Source organism: Sciurus carolinensis, chromosome 17, assembly GCF_902686445.1.
Source record: "Sciurus carolinensis chromosome 17, mSciCar1.2, whole genome shotgun sequence".
Lineage (NCBI taxonomy): Eukaryota > Metazoa > Chordata > Mammalia > Rodentia > Sciuridae > Sciurus > Sciurus carolinensis.
Window position 1 is genome coordinate 24,059,139 of NC_062229.1, and position 23,788 is coordinate 24,082,926.

The 23,788-nt window shown below is 35.6% G+C and overlaps 1 protein-coding gene, 1 non-coding gene and 1 pseudogene across 2 annotated transcripts in view; 1 reads left to right on the forward strand and 2 right to left on the reverse strand.

Moving 5' to 3' along the window:
* Setd2 (SET domain containing 2, histone lysine methyltransferase) overlaps positions 1 to 23,788 on the forward strand; it is a 119,131-nt gene that overhangs the window by 67,044 nt on the left and 28,299 nt on the right. Inside the window, 5 exon segments of the mRNA XM_047532334.1 lie at positions 795 to 929; positions 1,504 to 1,623; positions 3,006 to 3,668; positions 19,977 to 20,025; positions 22,240 to 22,423. Of these exon segments, the coding sequence (XP_047388290.1) occupies positions 795 to 929; positions 1,504 to 1,623; positions 3,006 to 3,668; positions 19,977 to 20,025; positions 22,240 to 22,423 (1,151 nt within the window).
* Positions 20,365 to 20,801, reverse strand: LOC124969429 (ubiquitin-40S ribosomal protein S27a-like; annotated as a pseudogene).
* Positions 23,474 to 23,578, reverse strand: LOC124969642 (U6 spliceosomal RNA). Its single transcript, XR_007106015.1, has one exon. It is a non-coding gene; the product is annotated as a U6 spliceosomal RNA (small nuclear RNA).

Below are 23,788 nucleotides of genomic sequence, written 5' to 3' on the forward strand. Positions count from 1 at the left end.
ACATTCAAAATCAGTTTTACAAATGTTTTTAATTTTATAAGGACATGCCTATGTCTTAATATATGTAAAACCATGATACAAAATTGTAGGGCAGTGTAAATACCCCTAGAAAAATGGTTGCAAAGTAATATGTCAAAGAATTATCAGCTCCTGGATGATTTTCTTAATTTTGAAATTTTCTGTAAAAGAACATGAGATATTTTTGTAATCAAGAGTGACTAAGATTGGGGCTGTGGTTGTGGCTCAGTGGTAGAGCACTTGCCTAGCATGGGTGAAGCACTGGGTTCAATTCTCAGCACCACATATAAATAAATGAATGAAATAAAGGTCTATCAACATCTAAAAAAATTTTTTTAAAGTGACTAAGATTATTTCATATTTACAAATGTTAAAAGTTTATTGTAATAATTTGCATAGTCAACATTTTCATATCAGTTATAAAAATCTCTGCAGAACTTTTTTTTATTAAGATCTTATATAAATCTTTATTTTTAGTCTAAATCAAATCCCAAGTCTTATTAGCAACATTTATTAATGACAATTTCTTGGTACATATCTGATGAAGGAATGAAATGCTTTTCAGATTGATCTTACCAGTTTAGATTTTCATCAGTAGTTGATTTGGTAGTATCAAACTTTTTTTCCCTCTCTGTAGTCCAACAGGTCTTACTTTCATTTTCCTAATTACTGGTGAGACTGAGCATATTTTCATGTTGTTTGATTCTTAAGTTAGGTTTTATTTTGTTGTTGTTGTTTTGTTTTGTTTTTAATAACCAGATATTTTTTTTTGGTAGGTTGATGGAGAGCTAGAAGCATTGATGGAAAATGGTGAAGGTCTCTCTGATAAAAATCAAGTACTCAGTTTATCACGATTAATGGTTCGAATTGAAACTTTGGAGCAGAAACTTACCTGCCTCGAACTCATTCAGGTGAACACTTAATTTTTATTTCTGAATTTGGGGTAGAATGTTTAAATCATAATCCAGCTGATGAAAAAGTTAATCTTATTTTTAAATGGATTTGTAAGTTTTATATGACTTTGAAACCTTATGAGTAATCTCATTTATTTCAGTTTATTAAGTATGCCATAAGAAATTGAATGATAATAAAAATGGATTTTTTTAAAATAATAACAAAAGAAAACTTTTTGGGTAAGCATCTGAAAGAGAAAAAAGAAAATGATAAAGACTAATTTTTATGGTTTTAGTTTTTTTCAGTAAAAAAACTAAATTCAGTATTGAATTTTATCATAAATGATCTTTTTATAATTTTATACTTTAGTTAATTACAGGTTTACTATTAGAAAGTTATACATTTTACAAATCAGAAAAAAAATTGTACTCCATTACTTTAAAACATGTTAGTTGTACATTTCTGTTTTTGTGTGTGTTTTGTATGTGAATATAAGTGAACTCTTTGGTCTTCTTCATGGCCTTCTGTTAACACTCTTTCTGGTATTGCCTCCCCATTGTCCTGCATCCTGCCTCTCTTTCCCCATAAAAGAACACACACTCACAATCTTGCCTGAAGTCCTTTCTGGAACGTCATGGGCTGTCTTTATTGTGGATTTGGATGGCAGAGCTTGGCGATGGCCGGGAAAGTAACCAGAAACTTCAGGAAGAGGTCAGTTTACATTTGTCTTGCTTTTTTCCTTTTGCAGCACTGAGAATTAAACCCAGTGGTACTTTACCACTGAGCTACACACCCAGCTCTTTTTCCTTTTTATTTTGAGGCAGTCTCACTAAGTTGGTGAGTTTGGTCTTGAACTTGTGATCCTCCTGCCTCAGCCTTTTGAGTCCCTGAGATTACAGATTCACACCACTAAATCCAGGTTGCTTATTTCTTAAAACTATCATATTGATTGCTTAGGTTGAGATATGTGGTAATATCAGAGATTATTAATTTAGTACTATATTTACCAATGGCATTAAGTAATAAAAAATTTATTGCCCTGATATCATTCCTCAAACTATAACCTTTCATATTTATTGCTAGTTAGTGAGTTTACCTTCTGATTTTCCCTGTGGTATCTTCTTAAGGTTGGTACTATGTAGCTGGGAACTGTAACAAGATATAATATCATAGTTAAGCAAATGATCCAGTTTGTTGGTAAAGTCATAGTTTTAAATGATGGGAAATGATATAAAACTTTTATTCTGGGGTTCTGAAAAATTGATGAAGCTAAATTCTGGATTACAAGAATAAGAACATCTTGAGAAGAAAATAAGTCTTTTAGAAGATCTAAGTAAGATTCATTGGCAGCATTGTTCATGGAGTTGTAGTTTTTATACCTTTCCATGAAATTACTAATTTGATGCATTGCTTTTTAAAAATCACAATTTCTGATCATCTATTTAATTAATCACTTTAAAAACCAAAACATTGAAGTGGACAATGTTTTGCCTCCTTCCTTCTCCCAGGAGATTTGGCAATGAGTATTTGGGGAAGCCTTGGGGTTTCTGTAGACCTACATTAGGGAGTACTTTGGAAGAAATTCTTCAATTTCAGAATGGGGGAATATGTCTGTGAATGAAGAGAGTGTCTCTTTCTGCTAGATTGTTATTTATCTCAGGCTAAGGAGGTAATGTCTGCATCTTTCTTGTGAGACATTATTTAAATATATGTTACATGGTTCCCAAGCCTCTATTACAGTCACTTGGGGGAACTTTATAGAAAATAATATTCAGGTTAAGGTCCAATAGTGTACATATTCTATTGCCAGTGAATATTATTCAGTTCCATTTTATATTGGGAGTAGTCGCCTGCTCTGCATTTTATTCTTGTGGATTAGACTTAAAACAGTTTTCCTTTTTTTCTAAAGGAAAATAATATTTTAAATACAGTTATGTTAAATACATCTATGTTTACAGACACTTAACATCTTAATTTAGTAAGTCAGTACCAAAATGTAGTGTTCCTACAGAAATAATCTGAGTCCCATCCAGAGATTTGAAAGGTCACCTGTACAAAGTGATATGATTTTTTTTTTAATTATGTTTAATCAGATTATAAAGACTTTGGAACACTTGCCCATTCCTACTAAAAATATGTTGGAGGAAAGCAAAGTACTTCCAATTATTCAACGTTGGTCTCAGACAAAGACTGCTGTACCTCAGCTAAGTGAAGGAGATGGGTATTCTAGTGAGAATACATCACGTGCTCACACACCACTCAATACACCTGATCCTTCCTCCAAGCTGAGCACAGAAGCTGACACAGATACTCCCAAGAAACTCATGTTTCGCAGACTTAAAATTATAAGTGAAAATAGCATGGACAGTGCAATCTCTGATGCAACCAGTGAGCTAGAAGGCAAGGATGGCAAAGAGGACCTTGATCAGTTAGAAAATGTCACTGTAGAGGAAGAAGAAGAGTTGCAGTCACAACAGCTACTCCCACAACAGCTGCTCGAATCCAAAGTGGAGAGTGAAACCACCGTGGAGGCCAGTAAGCTATCTCCATCCGAACCAGAGGCTGACACTGAAATAGAGCTCAAAGAGAGTAATGCTACAAAACTAGAAGAACCTACTGCAGAAGAAACACCATCCCAAGATGAAGAGGAGGGTGTGTCTGATGTGGAGAGTGAGAGGAGCCAAGAACAGCCAGATAAAACAGTGGATATAAGTGATTTGGCCACCAAACTACTGGACAGTTGGAAGGACTTGAAGGTAAGAAAACAGTTTGTGTTCACTTTAACCTGAATTGTTCAGGTGTAGAGTTCTGCAAACTTAAGTCGAATTGTCTACTTTTCTAGTTATGTATATTTCCAAAAAATGGAATACCATCTTTCTCACTATCAGCTAATGATAAATGTGTCTGAACTATCCTTTAATTCTTGGCAAGAGTCATACCAGCCTAACCAGTATAAATGTCCCCTCTTTTCCCTCATTTAGAAAAGCATGTCACAATAGTGACTTCATTCATTCAGATGCTCTTTACATGAAAATCAAAATCAGCAATCATTTGAGTAACAAACTTGTGATTATATTTGAAGTGAAAAAATTAATATTAAAGTTAATTAAATTAAAGTTCATTGGAAAGCCAAAGAAATTTAACAACTTTTCATCAAAAATGAACATGAATTTTTATTTTAGAAAAACAACTTTATGGAGCTAGTTGGTATTTAGTTCCATTGTTTCTGAAATAGACTTATTTATTTATTTATTTATTGGTACCAGGGGATGAAATCCAGAGGCGCATAACCACTGAGTCACATCCCCAGCCCTTTTTTTATTTTTTGAGACAGGGTCTCACTAAGTTGCTTAGGGCTTCCCTGAGTTGCTGAAGCTGGCTTTGAACTCACGATTCTCCTGCTTCAGCTTCTGGAGCTGCTGGGATTACAGATGTGCATCACCGCGCCCAGATAGACCTACTTTTAAATGCCTATTTCTTTAGACAAAAGATGTTATCTAAAAGAAAACTAGAAGGACTGGAACCCTTATGTCTAATGTATAACATAATCTTTTGTTAAAGAATGTAGTAAGATGTGCAGGGTTTGCTTTGCCAAAATCCCCATCTGGGTCTTGGATAAACATAAGAGTGTATAACAAGCTAAGCCTATGAGAAACATGATAACATTTTGGTGTAAAGTGATCTGGAGGCCTTGAGTACCTTGTGGGAACAGGTTACTTTCTACCTTTCTGTTTTTCTGTTCCTCCTTTCTTCTGCCCAAGGTGAGTGATCAGATAAGCCAGCAATCCAGGTTTATTTGCAGCAAGATGAAACTACAGAGCTCACCCCATTAAGACACTGTGATTTGACCCACTGAAACTGGAACTGACCTTACACTGAACCAGATAACTAGTTGGTTGATTGTATAATATGTTTCCTATTTCCTGCATTGAGACCCTTTAAGTCTGGTGTGGTTTCAGCTTTTATTTGCTGATTTGCGCTCTTACTCATGTTACTTTTTCATCACGTAAAATTCAGCATAAACTCAGTATTATGAAATCTGACCTTTTTATACATATAAAAGGAAGTGTTCATGAAACAATGTGTGAACTGCGGGTATCAGAATTGCAGTTAGTTAAAAGAGATGTCAGGATGGTCACTTGGTGGACCTTTACTTAAATCCTCCTTTGTGACAGCACAGAGGTCCTTAAAAGGAGTCCCTCTTGTGTTTGGGAAGTTGGCCAGTGAAACCTGCATTTTGACTGTAGCTTAGTAACAGAAGTAGTGATGGAGACAAGTACACAAGAGGACTTAGATAAAACCTTTACAGCTGTGGTCCTCCCTCTACCCCACTAGGATTTAACCCAGGGTTGCTCTACCACTGAGCCACATCCCCTTACCTTTTAATTTTTAATTTTGATACAGGGTCTGGTAAGTTTCCAGGGCTGGCCTCAAACTTGGAATCCTCCTGCCTCAGCCTTCCAATTAACTAGAATTATAGATGTGTACCACTGTACAGCCATAGTTATATAGAAGGAAAGTGAAGGTGGGCGTTGTAGTCAGTTTTTTGCCTGAGGAGTCTCTAGTTGACACAAATTTTTTAAATAGCTAAGGTACAATCATCATAAACCTCTCTTTGTAGACTCTCTAAAAAGCAAATATTTTTGTTTCTCTCTCTAATAGTTTGTTTCTGTAATTATAATGGCATGAATTACTCTAGGATATATTTAACCTGATTAGATGTAATTGGGATAATTTAAACTTACTCTGGAGATACATTTTTCAGTCCTACAAAATTATTTCCTCCCCTTCTTCTTATCCTCCCCACTCGTATCTGAAAGATCAAAACAGTTTTATAATAATATGTAGGTTTATGATCCTTTTGACTTGAGGTTTAAAATTTTATTTATACCTAAAATATATTCTTCTTATCCTTTATACTTTGGATTTATCCTGATTTTTAGCATCAAAGGAATCATTAAATAAAATTCTCCTTTCTTCAAACTAGTTTGTTCTGGAATTGCACTACTGAGAAAATGTCTTTATTTGACTGTGAACTGTGATGTTTTGTTACACATTGGTGCTGTGTTATACATTGGTTCTTAATTCATCTATCATTCTAATTAACATTTATTCTGGCTCTGACTTCTAAACTCTGATTATGGTTGTCCTTTTAAAAAAAAATAACTTTAGATAGCATTTAACCAGAAGTCTGATCTCAGGAACCCATAAATTTGAACATATCTTAGAGAAACACATTGACCTAATGTGCTTATTGTATATCTGTACTATCCCGGCATTGAAGAGTTAACTACTTCTGTCTGACTTCCACCTATGTGTTCAAGTAGACATTGACTGAAAAGAAAATGTCTTATTCGACCATCCTTTATTAAGTACTTGTTGCCAAGCACTGTATTAGTTGCTGATACTTAATTTCAAGATCATACTAGAAAGCGTTGATCTGAGATTGTGGTTATATTAGCCACTCCAAGTCTGCCTAACCTGGGGCCATCATAACATTGCTGAACATGTGCTCCACTTGGCTTCTCTACCCTGGATGGAGTGAAGAACTGAAAGCGATTGCTTCCCAATCCTTAATCTTGGTTTTGCTGTGAAGGCAGACTATAATAGGGATCATCAATAAATGAAAGAGGGTGGGAGGGAAGGGAATGAAGCTTCATGAATTACTCTTTGTCCTCCCAGATCTGATGATGATCCCCTTGTAACTTGAACCATTTCCATCTAGCTTCTCAGGGCAGCAAGGAGCTTGTTAACATCACCAGCTGACCATGTGTCTCCTTTTCTCAACTCCATTTCCAACTTCGTGCTGAAGAAAAACAAGAACCTAGCGTGCATTCTCTGAAGAAACAGGAAGATGGTTGGGAAGTTGGATGATGCATGAAAAATATAATAGGTGAAAAGAGGACAGAGGTGGTTAACTCACTGGCGCCGGCGTTATTTTGGTGCGTCCATTGCCGACAATGGATGTCGTTCCGGGAAAATCCCTACTTCTGGCGAGAAAGGATTAAGTGAGCTACTTTTTCTATACCTATATACACAGGACTACTGCCTTGACTCCACAAGGCTTACACACTTTGACTCCTAAAGTAGACCTAAACCAGAAACATCACCTAGCACGTTGTTACTTATGAGCATGTATTCATTTTCATGTGCAAATTTACCAGGCTACATTTTCAGCAGGGACATGTGCATAATTTCTCTTTGCAAAAGGAGTTGTTGTACATCATCCCTCATGCTGAAAATATAGCCTACACTTCACAAGGCAAAACAGCTGATTTCAAGTGATGACTAATTATAACTTGACTGGAAAATCTTCATTTGGATCATGTGAAAAGGAGGTAAGGTTCTCATGAACTTGGCAGTTTCAATTGCTATTAAACATCAAAAGATCGTAGTGATTAGTGATTCCAGAGCTTCTCTTATAATTACCTAGCTTACAGGATATGCAGCTCTCCTTATAATGAAATCTGGATAGTTCTTTTTGCACCTGGATTTAGATGATTTAAGGACAACATTCCCTGTGCATGATAAGTTGAACTCTTTTTAATGGCTATTTGTGTTCTTCTATTTCATCTTTATCTAGACATTATCTTTAGTTATATTATTTGCCTAGAAAACTAAGCATTAAACTCCTTACAGAAAGTTGAAATAAGGCAGTTAACCGAAGTGAAAAGTTTTGAGTCACTGCTTGGAATTTCACTCCATCACTATGTAAATTCTGTGCAACATTGAAAATGAAGTTACATGTCTTGGATTTCTATGATAAATTTAAAAGTCCTCAGTACAGTGAGAAATTGTATCCATGAGTATCAATATTGCTTATCCCATTTTTTTTTTTTTTTAACAAATTTAGAATTGCCCCCAAAGAATGCTGTTTTAGGTACTGCTGCATTAAATTCTTTTTATGCATCTTATTTGGTAGAAGGCAGAAATGGTCTAAAACTCACTAGTTGTCCCTTTTGTTATCAGATAAAATATTTTCATCTAAATTAGGGAGTGACCAGATATACCTTACTGCCCATTTTATACAGTGTTTTTTGAAACACAGCCATACTCATCATTTATGTATTGTCTTGTGGCTGCTTTTGCACTGTAGTGATAGAGTTGAGTTGTTGCCACAAAGATGAAATGGCTTACAAAACCTATAACATTTACTGTCTTGTCCTTCACAGAAAAAGTTTGCCAACACCTGATCTAAATGATAAAGTACAGAATCTGGCAGCTCTAAATATTCTGGTTTTGAATGAAGTCATTTTCACTGTACTCTTTTGGGTGAGCTCTCAATTTTGTTTCCCTAAATACATAATAATCATGTTTCTATTGCCCATTAAGTTAGGTTTCTTTAAAGTTCTGACTTTGTTTAGGAAAAGTTACTTCAAGTGATTTGGATGTAGGACTATGTGAGAAGTGGGAGAATAATATAAAAAGAATTTCCAGGTTAGAAGAGACCTTAAGGAATGTTGTCCTTCTCTCAGGATCATGATCAAGTCAGTCAGAAACTTAAGAGACTTTTCCAGTGTAAATTTAGGTTGTATAATTTAGTCTTATATGTAACCATAATGAAGATATATACATTTTTCTCCTTAACTTTAAAAATTTTAAATTCTAGTATTATTTCAGACTCAAAAATGCCAAAAATATTCTATATGTACTCTATATGCACGCCACATTCTAGTGACAAATATAGAGAAAACTGGGCTATTTCTCTAAACTTTTTGTTCAGGTTCCCCAGTGTTAACATATTGCCAAATTTTCTTTTATTGTTTTTTTTTTTTTTTTTCTGAATAAGTTATAGATATGATGCCCCATTGTCCCTCAACAATTTGTCTTTCCTAAAAATGAAGGCGTTCTCCTATGTGACTTCAGTATATTTACCAAAGTCAGCAAATTATTTTATGTATTTATTTTTATGTGGTGCTGATACTCGAACCCAGTGGCTCACATGTGCCCTCAGGTGAGCACTGTACCTCTGAGCCACAACCCCTACCCCTGGAATAGTTTCTTAGTCTTCCTTTGTCTTTTATAAATTTAGTCTTTAAAAAAATTAAAAAAAAAAAATCTTGTAGAATATCCCTCATTTGTCTGAAGTTTTTTTTTTTTTTTTTTTTTGTTTTGTTTTGGATTTAGGTTATATATTTTTGTCCAGAATATTATAGTAGTGTTCTTCACATGATAATTGATTTGTCCCATTCCTGGCATTGTCCACCTTGATCAAGGTATTGTCTGATTTCTCCAGTGTAAAGTTATTCTTTCCCCCTTTGTAATGGAAAAGTATCACATGTGAGCAATTTTGAAAATATGTGAATATTGTTTTTCATTAAAATTGTCAGTTACATTCAACATCCAGAGATTGCTTGGATCACTGTGTTAATTGCCAAATAACGATTTTTCTAATCCATTAATCTTTTTTCTTCTGTTGATTGGTTGGCATTCTTTTTAAGAGTAAGGAAGGGCTTTACAAACATTTATTTATTCGACCAACATTTGTTTATTGTGTTAGTGTAGATTCATGTACTTGTTTTATGCAGTGGATTATGATCCATTAATGCCATTATTTTGATAATTAAATTATCCCATATTTGACCAGTGGAAACCCTGTCAAATTGACTTGTGTGTCATTTTGACATGTCTCCATTGTTTTTTAAACTTCTGGCATAGTATGCTCTTGCAGGTTCAATGTTGTACTTGCCCTTCTCAGACCTGGAATTAGCCATTTATTTCTCTGAGAAGCTCTGGTTCTTTGTGCTGAGAAATGATATTTTGAAATTAATAGCTGGATTCTAGATCATCATTGCTACTGGTGACATTGCTTCTGGGACTTGAGAGAAGGCTGTTTTAAAATACATGTGTGTCTATATGTTCAGAAAATATACTTGACCACTCTGCATTTCCTCTATTAATTTGAGACCATACCCTCTTTTGAATCCTTTGTGCTTTCTTCCGTGACTCTCATTTATTGTTCCTCTTCTGACTGTCCCTTAAAAGGTTACATTTCTTGGAGCACCTGAGATTTCTTTTGTCCTACATGTTATTTGCTTAGGCACTTGTTATTTTCTTCCTAAACTATGAGATTTTAAAGGGAAGAGACCATTTCTTCCTATTTGTATGGGTCAGGTCATCTTTTCTTTGCCACTTTTAATTCAGGATCCTGTCATTTCTTGCTTAGACTCTTATAGCAGCTTCCTCTTTGTCCTTGTTCCCATTTCCCCCCACTTCAGTTATTTTTCATTCTTCTGTAGCATTAACTTTTAACAACATGTAAGTGATTAATAAGAATCTCTAGTAGCATCATAGACATACCCCAATACTCAAAGAACAAAGCCTTTAAAGTATGGGATCTACTTCTATGTCTGTTTAACCTTCTCGCCCAACAATTCTTACATACTCAGTGGTGAGTATTATCTGCTCGTATTTATTCACTTCTCCATGTCCTTGAGCATATTATTTTCTTTGCTTGGAATATCTTCTTGCTTTCTTCCCTTTCTTAGGTTTACACTTGCAGAGCATTCTTTGTTTTTATATATATATATATATATATATATATATATATATATATATTTTTTTTTTTTTTTTTTTTTTTTTTTTGCGGTGCTTGGGATTGAACCCAGGGCCTTGTGCTTGCAAGGCAAGCACTCTACTGACTGAGCTATCTCCCCAGCCCACATTCTTTGTTTTTGCTTTGTCTTTTTCTGTACTTCCATACGATGTAATAATCTAACAGATTACAAAAATTATTTGCTTAGATGCTTGTTTCCTCTTCCTAACCTTGAGATCTTCAGGGTCAGGAGCCATTTCTTACTCTTTGTAGTAAGAGTTAGTTTTATTATGGTAATGTTATAGTCATCTTTTTCATTGCCATAACCAAAAGACCCAAGGAGAACAATTTTAGAGGAAGTACAGTTTATTTGGTGCTCAGTTTCAGAGGTCTCAGTCCATAGACAGCCAACTCCATCCCTCAGGTGAGGGAGGGACATCATGGTGGAAGGATGTGGAGGAGGAAAGCAGTAAAGGACATGGCCATCAGGAAGCAGAGGAACTCCCTCTCACCAGGGAAAAAAATATGTACCCCAAAGGCACACCCCAGCAGCACACCTCCTCCAGTCATGCTCTTTGTGCCTACGGTTACCACCCAGTTGATCCCTATTGAGATTAAGGCACTGATTAAGACTCTCAACCCATTTTATTACTTTTCTTTTTTAGGGTTGGGGGTGAGAACCTTGGGGTTCAGTGTTGCTTAACCACATCCCCTGCCCTTTTTTATTTTGAGATAGAATCTTGATATATCTTTGGGGCTTCGCTAAGTTGTAGAGGTTGGTCTTTAACTTGGAGTCCTCCTGCCTCAGCGTCTGGAGTCCTTGGGATTACAGTCATGCACTACCCACCTAATTTAATCATTTTACTTCTAAGCTTTCTTGCATTGTCTCACATGAGCTCTTAGAGGACACTTCATATCTACACTTTATTAAGTATCTTTGTAGTAGTACTGGTTATAATAAATCACCTTTTAATGATAGTAAGTGATTACTATTTTTTTTTTTTTTCAATCTCCTAGATTCAGTAGCTAGGGTAGTCTTTTGGAAATACAACTGTTTATGTCAGTGTCCTTTTTAAATGATTCCCAGTTATACTGTTAAAATTAAATTCATTTTTCTTAATATGGCTTACATGCCATGGCATAGTCTGATCCCTGTTTATTTCTGCATTATTGCCTTAAGCCATTCTAGTTTTGTAGTGGTTGCCTTCTGCTAATGTACCCATAATTCATACACATATACTCACTCTCTTTGACTCATAAAAACACTCTTCTGTTTTAGATGTCTCTTCTCTTTTGACTTTCATCCTTTCCCCCAGGAAAATGATTCCTTTTCTGAAACAGTGTTGCTTATTTTTCCTTTTTCCTTTTTTTCCCCCTTTTAAAATTTTTGTTTTTAGGGTTTTTTTTTTTTTGTTGTTGTTGTTGTTGTTGTTGGTTGGTTGGTTTTGTTTTTGTCAAAACAAATAGTTAAAAACTATTCTGTGGATTTCTCTCCACAGAAATCTTTAGCAAACAGTGAAAGATTCATGCAGTCTGAAGAGAACTAGAATATGACAGTGTTTATTCTGCCCTTTACATATTCTCTCATAACATCCTTTTAAATCTTAGCAAACAACATTTCACAATAGTAAATTGAGCAGACAGACAGCTTCTTCCCAGTGTTCTACTTCCTAGGTACCATGAAGCCTGGTTTGTAGTTTGGCATTTCGTAAGTGTTTGAATGGAAAAGTGAGGAAAGTTCATCTTTTCCCATGGTACCACACGTTTTGAGTACCTAGTGTGTATCTTGTGTTGGATAGGTGGTCAGAAAATACTTGTGTGTCATAATCTTTTCAACCCTGCGAAATAAGTGTTGGCGGTGCCTTCCCCCTGTTTTTTGGAGATGGGACTCATTAAGTTACAGAGGCTGGCCTCTAACTTGACGAGATAACTTCTTGCCTCAGCCTCCTGAGTTGCTGGGATTATAGGCATGTGTCACCATTCCCCCTGTGGTGGTGTTTTTAATCACTGTAAATTGTAAACAGGCTCAGGAGGCTATGACTTAGCCTTTGAATGACATCTGAAAAGTGACTCAGATATGCTGATTTAAATTCTATCATGCTTCTCCTTTTTCTAACCCGAATAATAGTGATTTCTTTGTCCTTAGTAGGCAACTCATGCAATTGGGTTATCTTTGGTAAAATTCTTTTCCCATTGCACTTGCCACTTAGAAACTGTAATGAGTCTAAATTCATCCTGTACTTATAGAAGCTATTTTAATGTTTTGTTGAGGTATCTTTTTTCCTTTAAAGCTGCAGCAATTTTCAGCCTGTGATCTGTGATTGAACATCAAGAGATTTTTTTAAAACTTCTGAAATCACATGCAAGATTGTGGGTCTTTCTGGGGTGAGGGTCAATAAATACGAGCAACTTCTCTAACCGAAGAAAGAGCGCGCGTGTACGTGTGTGTGTGTGTGTGTGTGTGTGTGTGTGTGTGTGTGTGTGTGTAATGGGAGAGGAGTGAACTGTGGTCCAAAAAGTTTCTGAATGATTTGGACATCAGCAGGGTTCCTACTCTTAACTTTTGGCCCAACTATTGTAACATGTAACTTTGCCCTGTTGCTTTGAGGGCTATCGTGATTTTTAAGTTTTAAAAATTATAGAGGAGGTAATTAAATTTTGAAAAGTTGAGATATCTTAGTTGTGAATTTAACTTGTCTAGAAAATAGAAATCTGAATTTGGAGAAACTTTTAATGAAGACCTTAGTTATTCATCATTGGTTACTGTTTTACATGAAAGTACTTTCCTGGGCTGGGGTTGTGGCTCAGTGGTAGAGCGCTTGTCTAGCATGTGTGAGGCCCTGGGTTTGATTCTCAGCACCACATGTAAATAAATGAATAAAATAAAGGTAAGTCAACACCTAAAAAAAATATAAAAAAAAAAAAAAAAGAAAGAAAGAAAGTACTTCCCTTTTTCTGGTACTAGACTAGTGGGACCTTGAAAGCAGGAACTGTATTAGTGATTGACTTTCATGCTTCAGTCCTTAGACTACACCCATCAGACATGTGTGCAATAGATACATTGAGGAGGGAGATTCTTTGAATTGTACTTAAGATGCGCAAGAATAAGCCAGGGGTGGTGTAGTGCCCATATAATCCCAGTGGCTCAGGAAGCTGAGGCAGGAAAATTGCAAGTTCAGAGCAAGCAGCCTCACCAATCTAGTGGGGCTCTAAGCAATTTAGTGAGAGCCTGTCTCAAAACTTAAGAAAGGTTGGCAAAACTTAAGAAGGGTTGTCGTTGTGGCTCAGTGGTTTGAATGCCCCTATGTTCAATCCCTGGTACCAAAATGAAAACCAAAACTAACAAAGAGTGGAGGTAGGAGAACAAGTTTAAACTGAATGATAGTGAACTGGGTTGTTTGGTTTTGTTTTTTAATATATGGCACTAACATTTAGAAGTTGCTTCATGAGTAACCAGGTCTTCACCTGGAATTTGGTCAATGTACAGGAGTCTTGATACTCTGCCTTTTTTATTTTTATTTTTAAGGTAGGCCAGTTCAGCTCATGATATAAAATTCAGAAGGCCTACAGTGAGATGTCCCCTGTCACATTCCTTGGAGGCTGTCAGTATAACTAATTTCTTGTGTAGCCTTTCAGAAATAATTTATGCATAGTAAGCATATATATTTTGCCTTTAAAAAAAGACCTGGCAGCATTATTCAGCATTTTGCTTTTTATTTAATAAATTATAAAGACTGTTTCATACTAGCTTATAAAGAATTTTTCATAGTCACATAGTATTTTATTGTATAAATAGGCCATAATTTAATCAGTCCCCTATTATAGCTATTTAGCTTGGTACCTTTCTTTAGATTAACAACATGTGATTTTTAACTGAAATAATTTCACAGTCACACGTGGAAAATATGCATGTTGGATTAGTTACTAAAAATACTATTCCTGACTTCATGGTCCATATTATTTGTAATTTTGATAGTGCCAAGTTGCTCTTCCTAGTTATGCCATTTTAACTCTATTTTATACATAAGAGTGCTTGTTTCACCACATCTTGGCCAACTCAAGTGTTGTCAGACTATGTTGGTCAGACTGATGGGCAAAAATGATGTTTTATTGATTTGTATTTCTTTTATACATCAGGTATGGAACAATTTTCTATTCGTATGTTGTTTTAATAAATATTCATATTCTTTACCCATTTTTCTTATTGGCTAAAAACTGAAAACAGATCTTAATTATTTTTCATTTCTTGGAATCCCAGCTGTCTGAAATTCAAGGGTTCAAAAGAATAAAAAGGCACTGAGAGTATAGTTCAGTGATTTAGCATGCACAGACCCTAGTTCAATCCCTAGTTCAATCCCTATCAAAATGCACATATGCGCACATATAAAATTATGCTGCCCCCCCCCTTTTCTTTTCCTCTCCCTCTTGTCTCCCTTCCTCTATCTCATTTTATGAAACCTCCAAACATGTATATTATCTTCTGAGTCTTTTCAATTTTTCCGAAGAGAGCTCCCTCTCCCCAGGTGCAGACTTAGTAAGTCTTAGTCTTTTTACTTCCTGATTATCTTTGTTGGTCTTTACAATCAGAAGTATTTCATATTTCTTTAATTCTGGAAAACTTACCTTATTTCTTAAAGTATTTTCTTCTTTCCTATGACTCTTTTTTTGGGACTGGAGGTGGAACCGTGGGGAGGGGGTAGTACCGGGGATTGAACCCAGGGGCACTTCACCACTGAGCCACATCCCCAGTCCTATTTTGTATTTTATTTGGAGACAGGGTATTACTGAGTTGCTTAGTGCCTCACTTTTGCTGAGGTTGGCTTTGAACTCTCGGTCCTCCTGCCTCAGCCTCCTAAGCTGCTATGCCTGGCATATATGTATTATTAATATGTACCGGATAATTCATTTACATTTACTTTCCAGAGCTCTTCCATCAGTCAGAAGTGGTTAAATCTTCTAGCTTGGTGTACGGTACACAATGTTGACAATTATGACTTGGGTATGTAGCTCAGTGGTAGAGCATGTACTTAGCATGCATGAAGGAGGCCCTGGGTTTAAGTTCTAGCACTCAAAAAAAAGTTATCACTGAATTATTTTCTAGCTTACAGAGATTTACTATTGAAGTCTGATACTATTTTGATTGGTTTGTTGTAGTAGGATCTCTGAGCCCTATAAGCAGTTTTTTCGTATTATTTGATACTTTCTTCCCCTCGATTTTCTTTCACTTTCTGAAATTTCTCATATAAGATGTAGAACTTTTGGTAGTAATCCATTAATTTTATTTTATGTATACACACACACACACACCCCTTAAGTTTTTTAGTTGTAAATGGACCCAATACCTTTATTTTATTTATATTTTTGTGTGGTGCTGAGGATGGAACCCAGGGCTTCACACATGCTAGGCAAGCACTCTACACTGAGCATTTTCAGGTGGTGCTAAGGATTGAACCCAGTGCCTCACATGTGAGAGGCAATAGCTCTACCATTGAGCTATAGCCCCAACCCCTAATTTTAATTTTTAATCTCCCATTTTTCTAATTTACATTTTGTTCTGCTTTCTGGAAGACTCTTTAACCTTTTTTTTTTTTTCCTTATCGTTTTCAACCAATCCAGAATTTCCTCCTCTCCTTTCCATTTTTTTTTTCACTCAGAATCATGAGAAAGATAGAAAGAGAAAGATTCAGATAATGTATGGGTTAGGGAAAAAATTTTAAATTACACGTACATCCACTGCGCACGTACACACACACACACACACACACACACACACACACACACACAATTAATAGTCTTAGAAAAGAGACTACAGAGGGGTTTGTACCCTTTTTATTCTTCCATTGTTATTTTACAGGATTTCAGGATGGAGTTGGGATAAATGTGTTTTCTATCTGTTGTGTTTTTTTATTTTCCATCTCTTCCTTTGTACATTTCTTCTTAATCTTTTAAGACAGTGTAAATATCTACTTACTTCAGAATGTGTTTTCTAGTCCTTACTCCAAAGGCACAAACCAGTTTTAGTATTCCTCTGTTACAGTTCTCTTAATTTTGTTTTATACATACCTATCATAAGATAATGCATATTTACTTTCTCTGTTTTCTTAGTATATATGAGGGGATAGAAGAAGTGATTGAGAGTGTGTGCTTTGGATAGACACAAATCTAGTGGTGGGTCTCAGGTCCAGTATATAACTTAGTGCTAGGATAGTTAACCTCTCTTAACTCTGTTTTGTATATATTGTAAATATAATAATAAGAGTATATGAGAGCTGGGCATGGTGGTGCACACCTGTAATCCCATGGCTCAGGAGGCTGAGGCAGGAGGATCGTGAGTTCAAAGCCAGCATTAGTAACTTAGTGAGGCCCTAAGCAACTCAATAAGACCGTGTCTCTAAATAAAATATTATAAAGGGCTGGGGATGTGGTCAGAGGTTCAGCACCCCTGGGTTCAATCATTAGTACTAAAAAAAGTAAGGAATATATGAGAATATAAAGGACCTGGCACAGAGTAAGAGGTCTTACTAAGAGACAAGAATCTTAGTCTATATTGTTAGTCTAAAAAACTCCTTGATGGCAGGTACTATGTATCTCAAGCATCCAACATATAGCAGAGTCTTAATATATACTTTCAGCACATAGTTGATACTCAAATTTTATTATATAGATAAGTAAGCCCAATTTCCATAAGGAGCCATCATAGAACTGATGCTCTTTTTGTGTCCACATATTAAAAACATCTTCACTCACATTTTCATACTTTAATAGAGGATATTGGATGCATTGGTGTTACATAATCTTATCAGTGGTTCTGTGTTTTATCAAATAATCCAAAGATTTATTTTGAGTCTTTGACTAAGGGGAGAGATTGGTCAAGGGAAGGCTGTTCTAAGCTTGTTGCAGAGGCTCATTTATTACTCTGACCCTGGAAATACAGAACATTTTTGTTTATAGGAGAGGCCTCTGATGTTTTTTTCAGGATGAAAGTGATCATTGGTATAGGATGAAGAGATTGATGGTATAGTGATAAAAGGCGTGAGGTATGTCTAATACTTTTGGGTTTATATAGCCTTCTATGGGTCTTATAGAAGTAGAATTTCACTTGTTTGTCCATTTGACAAGTCACTGAATGTGGCTTATGTGCCAGGCACTGTTCTCAGTTCTAGAGATATGGCAAAGAATGAGGCAGTCTTGGCTCATAACAGTTATAGCTTGAGTGTATGTGTGTGTGTGTGAGTGTGTGTGTTAGTTGGGAGCAGCACCTAGACACTAAAGAAATATGAGGATGATAGTTGGGTGATTGTACATTCAGGATTACTGTGAATGGAGCCAACTCAGATAAACATTTTCTATAGTGGAATCTGTGACCTCTGGGTGTGACATTATTCCTAACAGACATCTATATCACTCAGGCTAACACTAATATCATGGAACTTTGGAAAACTCCAGTTGGATTTTCAGAACTTTAATCTCCTAATATATTAAGTTGAGGATAATGGGGTAGGTAATAATATGTTTATAGCTTAAATTTTGTATCCAGCTTTGACTTTATAATGAGGATCGATCAAGTTAGCCACTCTAAAGGTTTGGGTTCCCCCATATTGTTAGGCACACAGTAAGTAGTTAGTAGTTTTCATTTATATTGTGAACATCAATTCACATACATTTCAGCTTAGTAGTTTATTTAACATTTTTTAGGGTGGTGGTGGTGCTGAGGATTGAAGCTAGGGCCTCACGTATGCCAGGCCACATCTTCAGCCCTGATCTAAACTTTTGAATGGAAGTAAGAATTTTTGGTTATTTTGTACCAGCGATTGAACCCAGGGACTTCCTCACTGAACCACATCCCCAACGCTTTTTTATTTTTTATTTTAAGACAGGTCTTACTAAGTTGCTTAGGGCCTTGCAAAGTTGCTGAGGCTGGCTTTGAACCCAAAATTCTCCTGCCTCAGCCTACCAAGCCACTGAGATTACAGGTGTGCACCACCATGCCCAGCCAGAAGTAAGAATTTTTGAGAAGTATTTCTTATGGCACATAAACTGCCATCACAAAATGGATCACCAACTCGAGGGATGTATAATATATTACTTCAGACATTTGTAATGAACATTCATAATGTCAAGATCTTACACAATCCCAACTACTCTGGAGGCTGAGATAGAAAGATTGCAAGTTGGAGGCTGACTTGGGCAACTTAGCAAAACCCTGTCTCAAAATAAAGTAGAAAATGCTGGGGACGCAGCATAGTGGTAGAGCACTTGCCTAGCATGTGTGGGAATCTCCAGTACTTACTCGTAGGGTTGTTTTGAATCTCAAATAAGATAATATGTTTAAAATGTTTAGAATCCTATAGGCACACAGATAAGTGCACAAATAACTGTAACAGTCATTATCTATTAGGTAATTTGACAAATGCTGACAGTATACATATAATGTTGAAAGTTTTTAAGAATTTGCATTCTTATAGATTCTCCTGTATCTGTATGGTCCATATTTGTCATTTTCAATAGCATTTGAAAATTATATTCTTGTCCTTTCGTCAGTTGTGTGACATGTGGGTTATTTCTCATTTTCTACGAAGATTGCTAGAGCCAATGATAATGTGGAGAAAGGATTTCTTTAATTTCTTTGGAGTATCTTTTCTAAAATGGATCACCAGGTCACTTAACTGTGGTTAATATTACAAGATTACTGTAAAAAGGACAATATCATGTTATGTGCCATTGAGAAGATGTGTGAGTTTGTCATTACACCACTTAGCAAAGTGACTGGATATGAATGTGTTGTGCATTACTTGATAGACTAGAATAGAGTGGAATTGTCAGAGCAACAAAGCAGGTTCTAGGCTTTAGAACCACACAGCAAGAAAAGGTACCTCAAGTCTTAAAAAATAGTTTACATTCTCAAGATTAATTTTGGTACAGTATTAGATGCCATTTCAGAAGCATTAGTGATTTAATACCTTTCTATCTTTTGTAATAAAAACATTGTGAAAGTAGATATCACATTCGGCTGATAGCAAAATAGGTTTCGTATTTATAGAAAAATAGTCTGAATAGCAAGAATTGTCTTTATGTAATTTTTTTATGTAACTAGGTTATTGGTGCTCTTTTCTTCCCTAAAGTAGGGATGGTAGGCGAGAGTCCTTATGAATAATACACTCAGTAAAGGAACTGTAGGTGACTTTGATTTTTACGTAGGAATGCATATGCAGAAGGCATACAGAAATTATAATTCTCAGTAAGTGTGTTCTTGCCAGAAGTGCCCTGTCACTAAGTCTGCTACTTTGCTGATGAAATCACACAACCCTGGTAGATGTAAAATATATGCATTTGTGCTATATATTTTTGTTTGTTTCTAAGGGGCCAAGATCTATTTTTATTTGAAGCCAAATATAAATCAAATTTTGGAGAATAATCGAATACCTGCTTTTTCCTGCCCGTTTGTTTGTTGTCATGTGAAATCAGTTTCAAAGAAATCGCCACTTTCACCCCAGACTAATAGACCTTCTTTGGGTTTATATTTTTGCAGGAGGTATATCGAATTCCAAAGAAAAGTCAAACTGAAAAGGACAGTACAGGTATGTATTCAGAGATACTCTATGTAAATGACTTTACAAATATTCTTTCAGTATATGCAGAGGTAACTGATAAGTACTAAAGCTTTTTTGTTTTTAAAACCAGACCCTACATAATTAGGTAAATGAACTATTTAAAATTTAGAACTTGGACTTTTATTCTTTCTTAATGACTTTTTGCCCAAGGAGTATGTCCTCATACTGCCTTTGTGTTGATGCTTTCTTGAAAGTAAGTCATGATCTTTTAGTAATTTTCATCTGTTCATTGTTCCTCTAGAGGTTCATTCTTTTTTATTTTTTATTTTTTTTAATTAGTTCTTGTCTTTTATTAACTCATATACATTACTTGTCTTCTGGTTTGTTGAAGCAGTAAGTCAGATAACACTTGCCACAATAATGTCTGACCACAAAAACTCCAGCACCACCTTCATCTGAAGTGCACTCCCGGCAAAGGTGACTAATTTTGCCATTTCATCCACCTTATATTTCAGAACAGCCAACTTAACCTTCTTTTTCTTATGCTTATTCTTCTTGGGAGTGGTGTAAGACTTTGTCCTTTTCCTAGCACCACCATGAAACCTCAGCACAAGATGAAGGGTGGACTCCTTCTGAATCTTGTAGTCAGACAAAATACATCCATCTTCTCATTGCTTACCAGCAAAGATCAATCTTCACTTATTAGGAGAAGTTCCTTCCTTATCCTGAATCTTAGCCTATACATTTTCTATAGTGTCCGGCGTGATAGTCTTCCCCTTAAGGGTTTTTACGAAAATCTGCATCTCAGAGGTGGTCCCACGTAGATGGTGGATTGGAAAGTTAGAGGTTTATTCTTAAACTTGTACTCCTAGAGACTTGTGGAAGAGTGTTTACCTTTAGGTGTTTATATGCAAAATCCTATGTGTATATTTACTTTGCCGGGGAAAGCTAAAAACATTTTCAGACTTTTAGGGAGTTAGTGACCCCTGAAAAGGTTGAGAATCATTGTTACATAACAGATACCATGGAGGCTATGGGAATCTAGTTTCTGTTTTTTTAACCACTTAGTTATGTCTCTTAGAATCTTTCTGAGGGATTAAAGCAATGAGTTCGATCATTGGTTTCTTGAACTACTCCAGCACTGATCCAGTATCAATAGCGTTAAGAAGTCAGTGCGGCAGGGGTTTTTTGTTTTTTGTTTTTGTTGTTATCTTTTGCATATTAAATTCTACTACTTCAGTCTCTTCATAAATCCCTACTTATGGCTCCAAAAAGAAGGCAGTACTGAGCAGAATTGGTAGTTTCCTTGCAGTAGTTTGCAAATATCTAGTGTGGTGTGTCCCTGTAGGAGATATAGAGGCAGGTCTTTAATGGACAACTATAATCTTTACAGGCAACAGCTTTTATGTGGCAACTTTAGTCTCTCCCTCACATATGGAATCCCCTATCTCAGTCTTATATTATAAGGAAATACTTATCATATAATGCAAACCTGCTTTCACCCTTAATGTCAAGCAATTAAAATTTAGAACCCTTAAAATTAAGAAGAATTGTGAAATATTTTGGGAAGTACATACTCTAGTTCAATCTTTGTTTTATAATATGGAGAATTCAGCCTGAATAAATGGAGTGACTTCTCTGTCTCATATATTCTAAGGCATAAAATATTTTGTTTTTAATTGTAGTTCATAAAGAGTTGTCTAATAAGCCTTTTTAAAAAGTAAACTTTTGGGCTGGGGATATAGCTCAGTAGGTAGAGTGCCTGCCTCGCAAGCACAAGGCCCTGGGTTCAATCCCCAGCATCACAAAAAAAAAAAAAAAAAAAAGTAAACTTTTGTAACTGAGGTTTTTATGCTAAGCATGTCAGTTTTCTTTTCTGTAAATTATAAATAGAGTTATAGGGCCAGTTGTACACTTTTTACATTTTGAGCTGATAAGCACACTGCCTTGCTAAAGGTTACAAGAACATTGTGCATGCTTGTATTCACTGAGCGTTAAACATGTTGAAGACTTGGACTAAGTCTTTGGTAGGGAAAAGAAGAAAAACACATTTATGGAAGAGAGTTAAGTGCGGTGAACATACACATAAGACTTTCGTCTCACCCAAATTGAGTACTAGGTAGATAAGGGAAGGGTCAGTTGGTCTATTTGTTGAATACACATTTAATTATACAATTGGTATACTTTTATAATTGAGAAAAGTCTACCAAGTAAACTATTTAAAAATCTTTTTTCTTTTAGTAACCGAACGGGGAAGGGATGCTATTGGCTTTAGAGATCAAACAGCTGCCCCAAAGACTCCTAACAGGTCAAGAGAGAGAGACCCAGATAAGCAAACTCAAAATAAAGAGAAAAGGAAACGAAGGGGCTCCCTCTCACCACCCTCTTCTGCCTATGAGCGGGGAACAAAAAGACCAGATGACAGGTAAGTGACATATGAGTTTTTTCTCTTTTTTGGACAAAACAGAAAGTACCTAAGTCATATGCGATTATCCCTCCAAATCTGCTTATTGCTTTGGACCCGGTGGCTTTGGAATTAGTACCTTCTCTTGACGAATGAGTATAAAATTTTACTGACATAAATCTTAAGACAAATTCTCTTTTGTTAGTAATAATAGCTGTAAAGATTTAGTAGAGTTTTGGTACTTGAATAGTTTCTGTTTAATAATGTAAATGCTGTGTAGAGAACCAAAATTTTTTTTTTTTTTAAAGGGAAATGAAAGTTGGTAACACTTCTAAAGCAATGGCAATTCTTCAAAAGTCAGGACTTTGCCAGGCCAGGCATAGTGGTGTGTGTCTGTAATCCCAGCAACTTGGGAGACTGAGGCAGGAACAGTTGCAAGTTTGAGACCAGCCTCAGCAACTTAGCAAGGCCCTAAGCAATTTAGTGAGACCCTCTCTCAAAATAAAAAAGGGCTGGGGATGTGATTCAGTGGTTAAGCACCTGTGGATTCAATCCCTGGTACCAAGGGGGAAAAAAAAAAAAAAAGATGGAGGGAATGAAGAAAGGAAAGAAAAAGTACTTGATTTTCTACTGATTCTTGTGCCATACCAATCAAAATGCTGATTTGAAAATATCAGAGGGAAAAAACAAAGCAGATTCCAGAATCCCACTCTAGAAATAATAAAAGAGAGTGGGAATGTAGCTCAGTGATAAAGTGTTAAGTGCCCATGGGTTTAATCCCTAGTACCAAAATAAATAAAATTTTAAAAATAATAAAATAAAAATTTCAGAGACTCTCTAGTGCTGATAGAGAAACAAACCACATAACCATCCACTGAGGACTAGAAAACAGTTATTCCAGAGTTCTCTTTTTAAGTTAAATTTTCTTTTTAAGATACTGATATAGGATGTTCATATACAACTGCCAGAAGTTTTAATGTGAACCTGTCTAAGTGTGTAATGGTGGCTCACTGTGATTTGAATTTGTATTCTCCTAATTACCAAATAGATTGAATATCTTTTTTTTTTTTTTTTAATGTGGAATGCTTCATGAATTTGTGTCATCCTGGTGCAGGAACCATACTAATATTCTCTGTGTTGTTCCAATTTTAGTATATATCCTGCCAAAACAAGCACTTAGATTGAATATCTTGTCATGTGTGTTTTGGATATTTTCTTTTCTGTGAAGTATCTTTATAAGTGTCCATTTATGAGATATACATATATATATATATCCTAAATATATAAGTATATATGTTTGTGTATATATAAACACACATACACACCTATATTTATATATGTATCTGTGTATATACATCTCTAGATATAGAGATATACACACACACA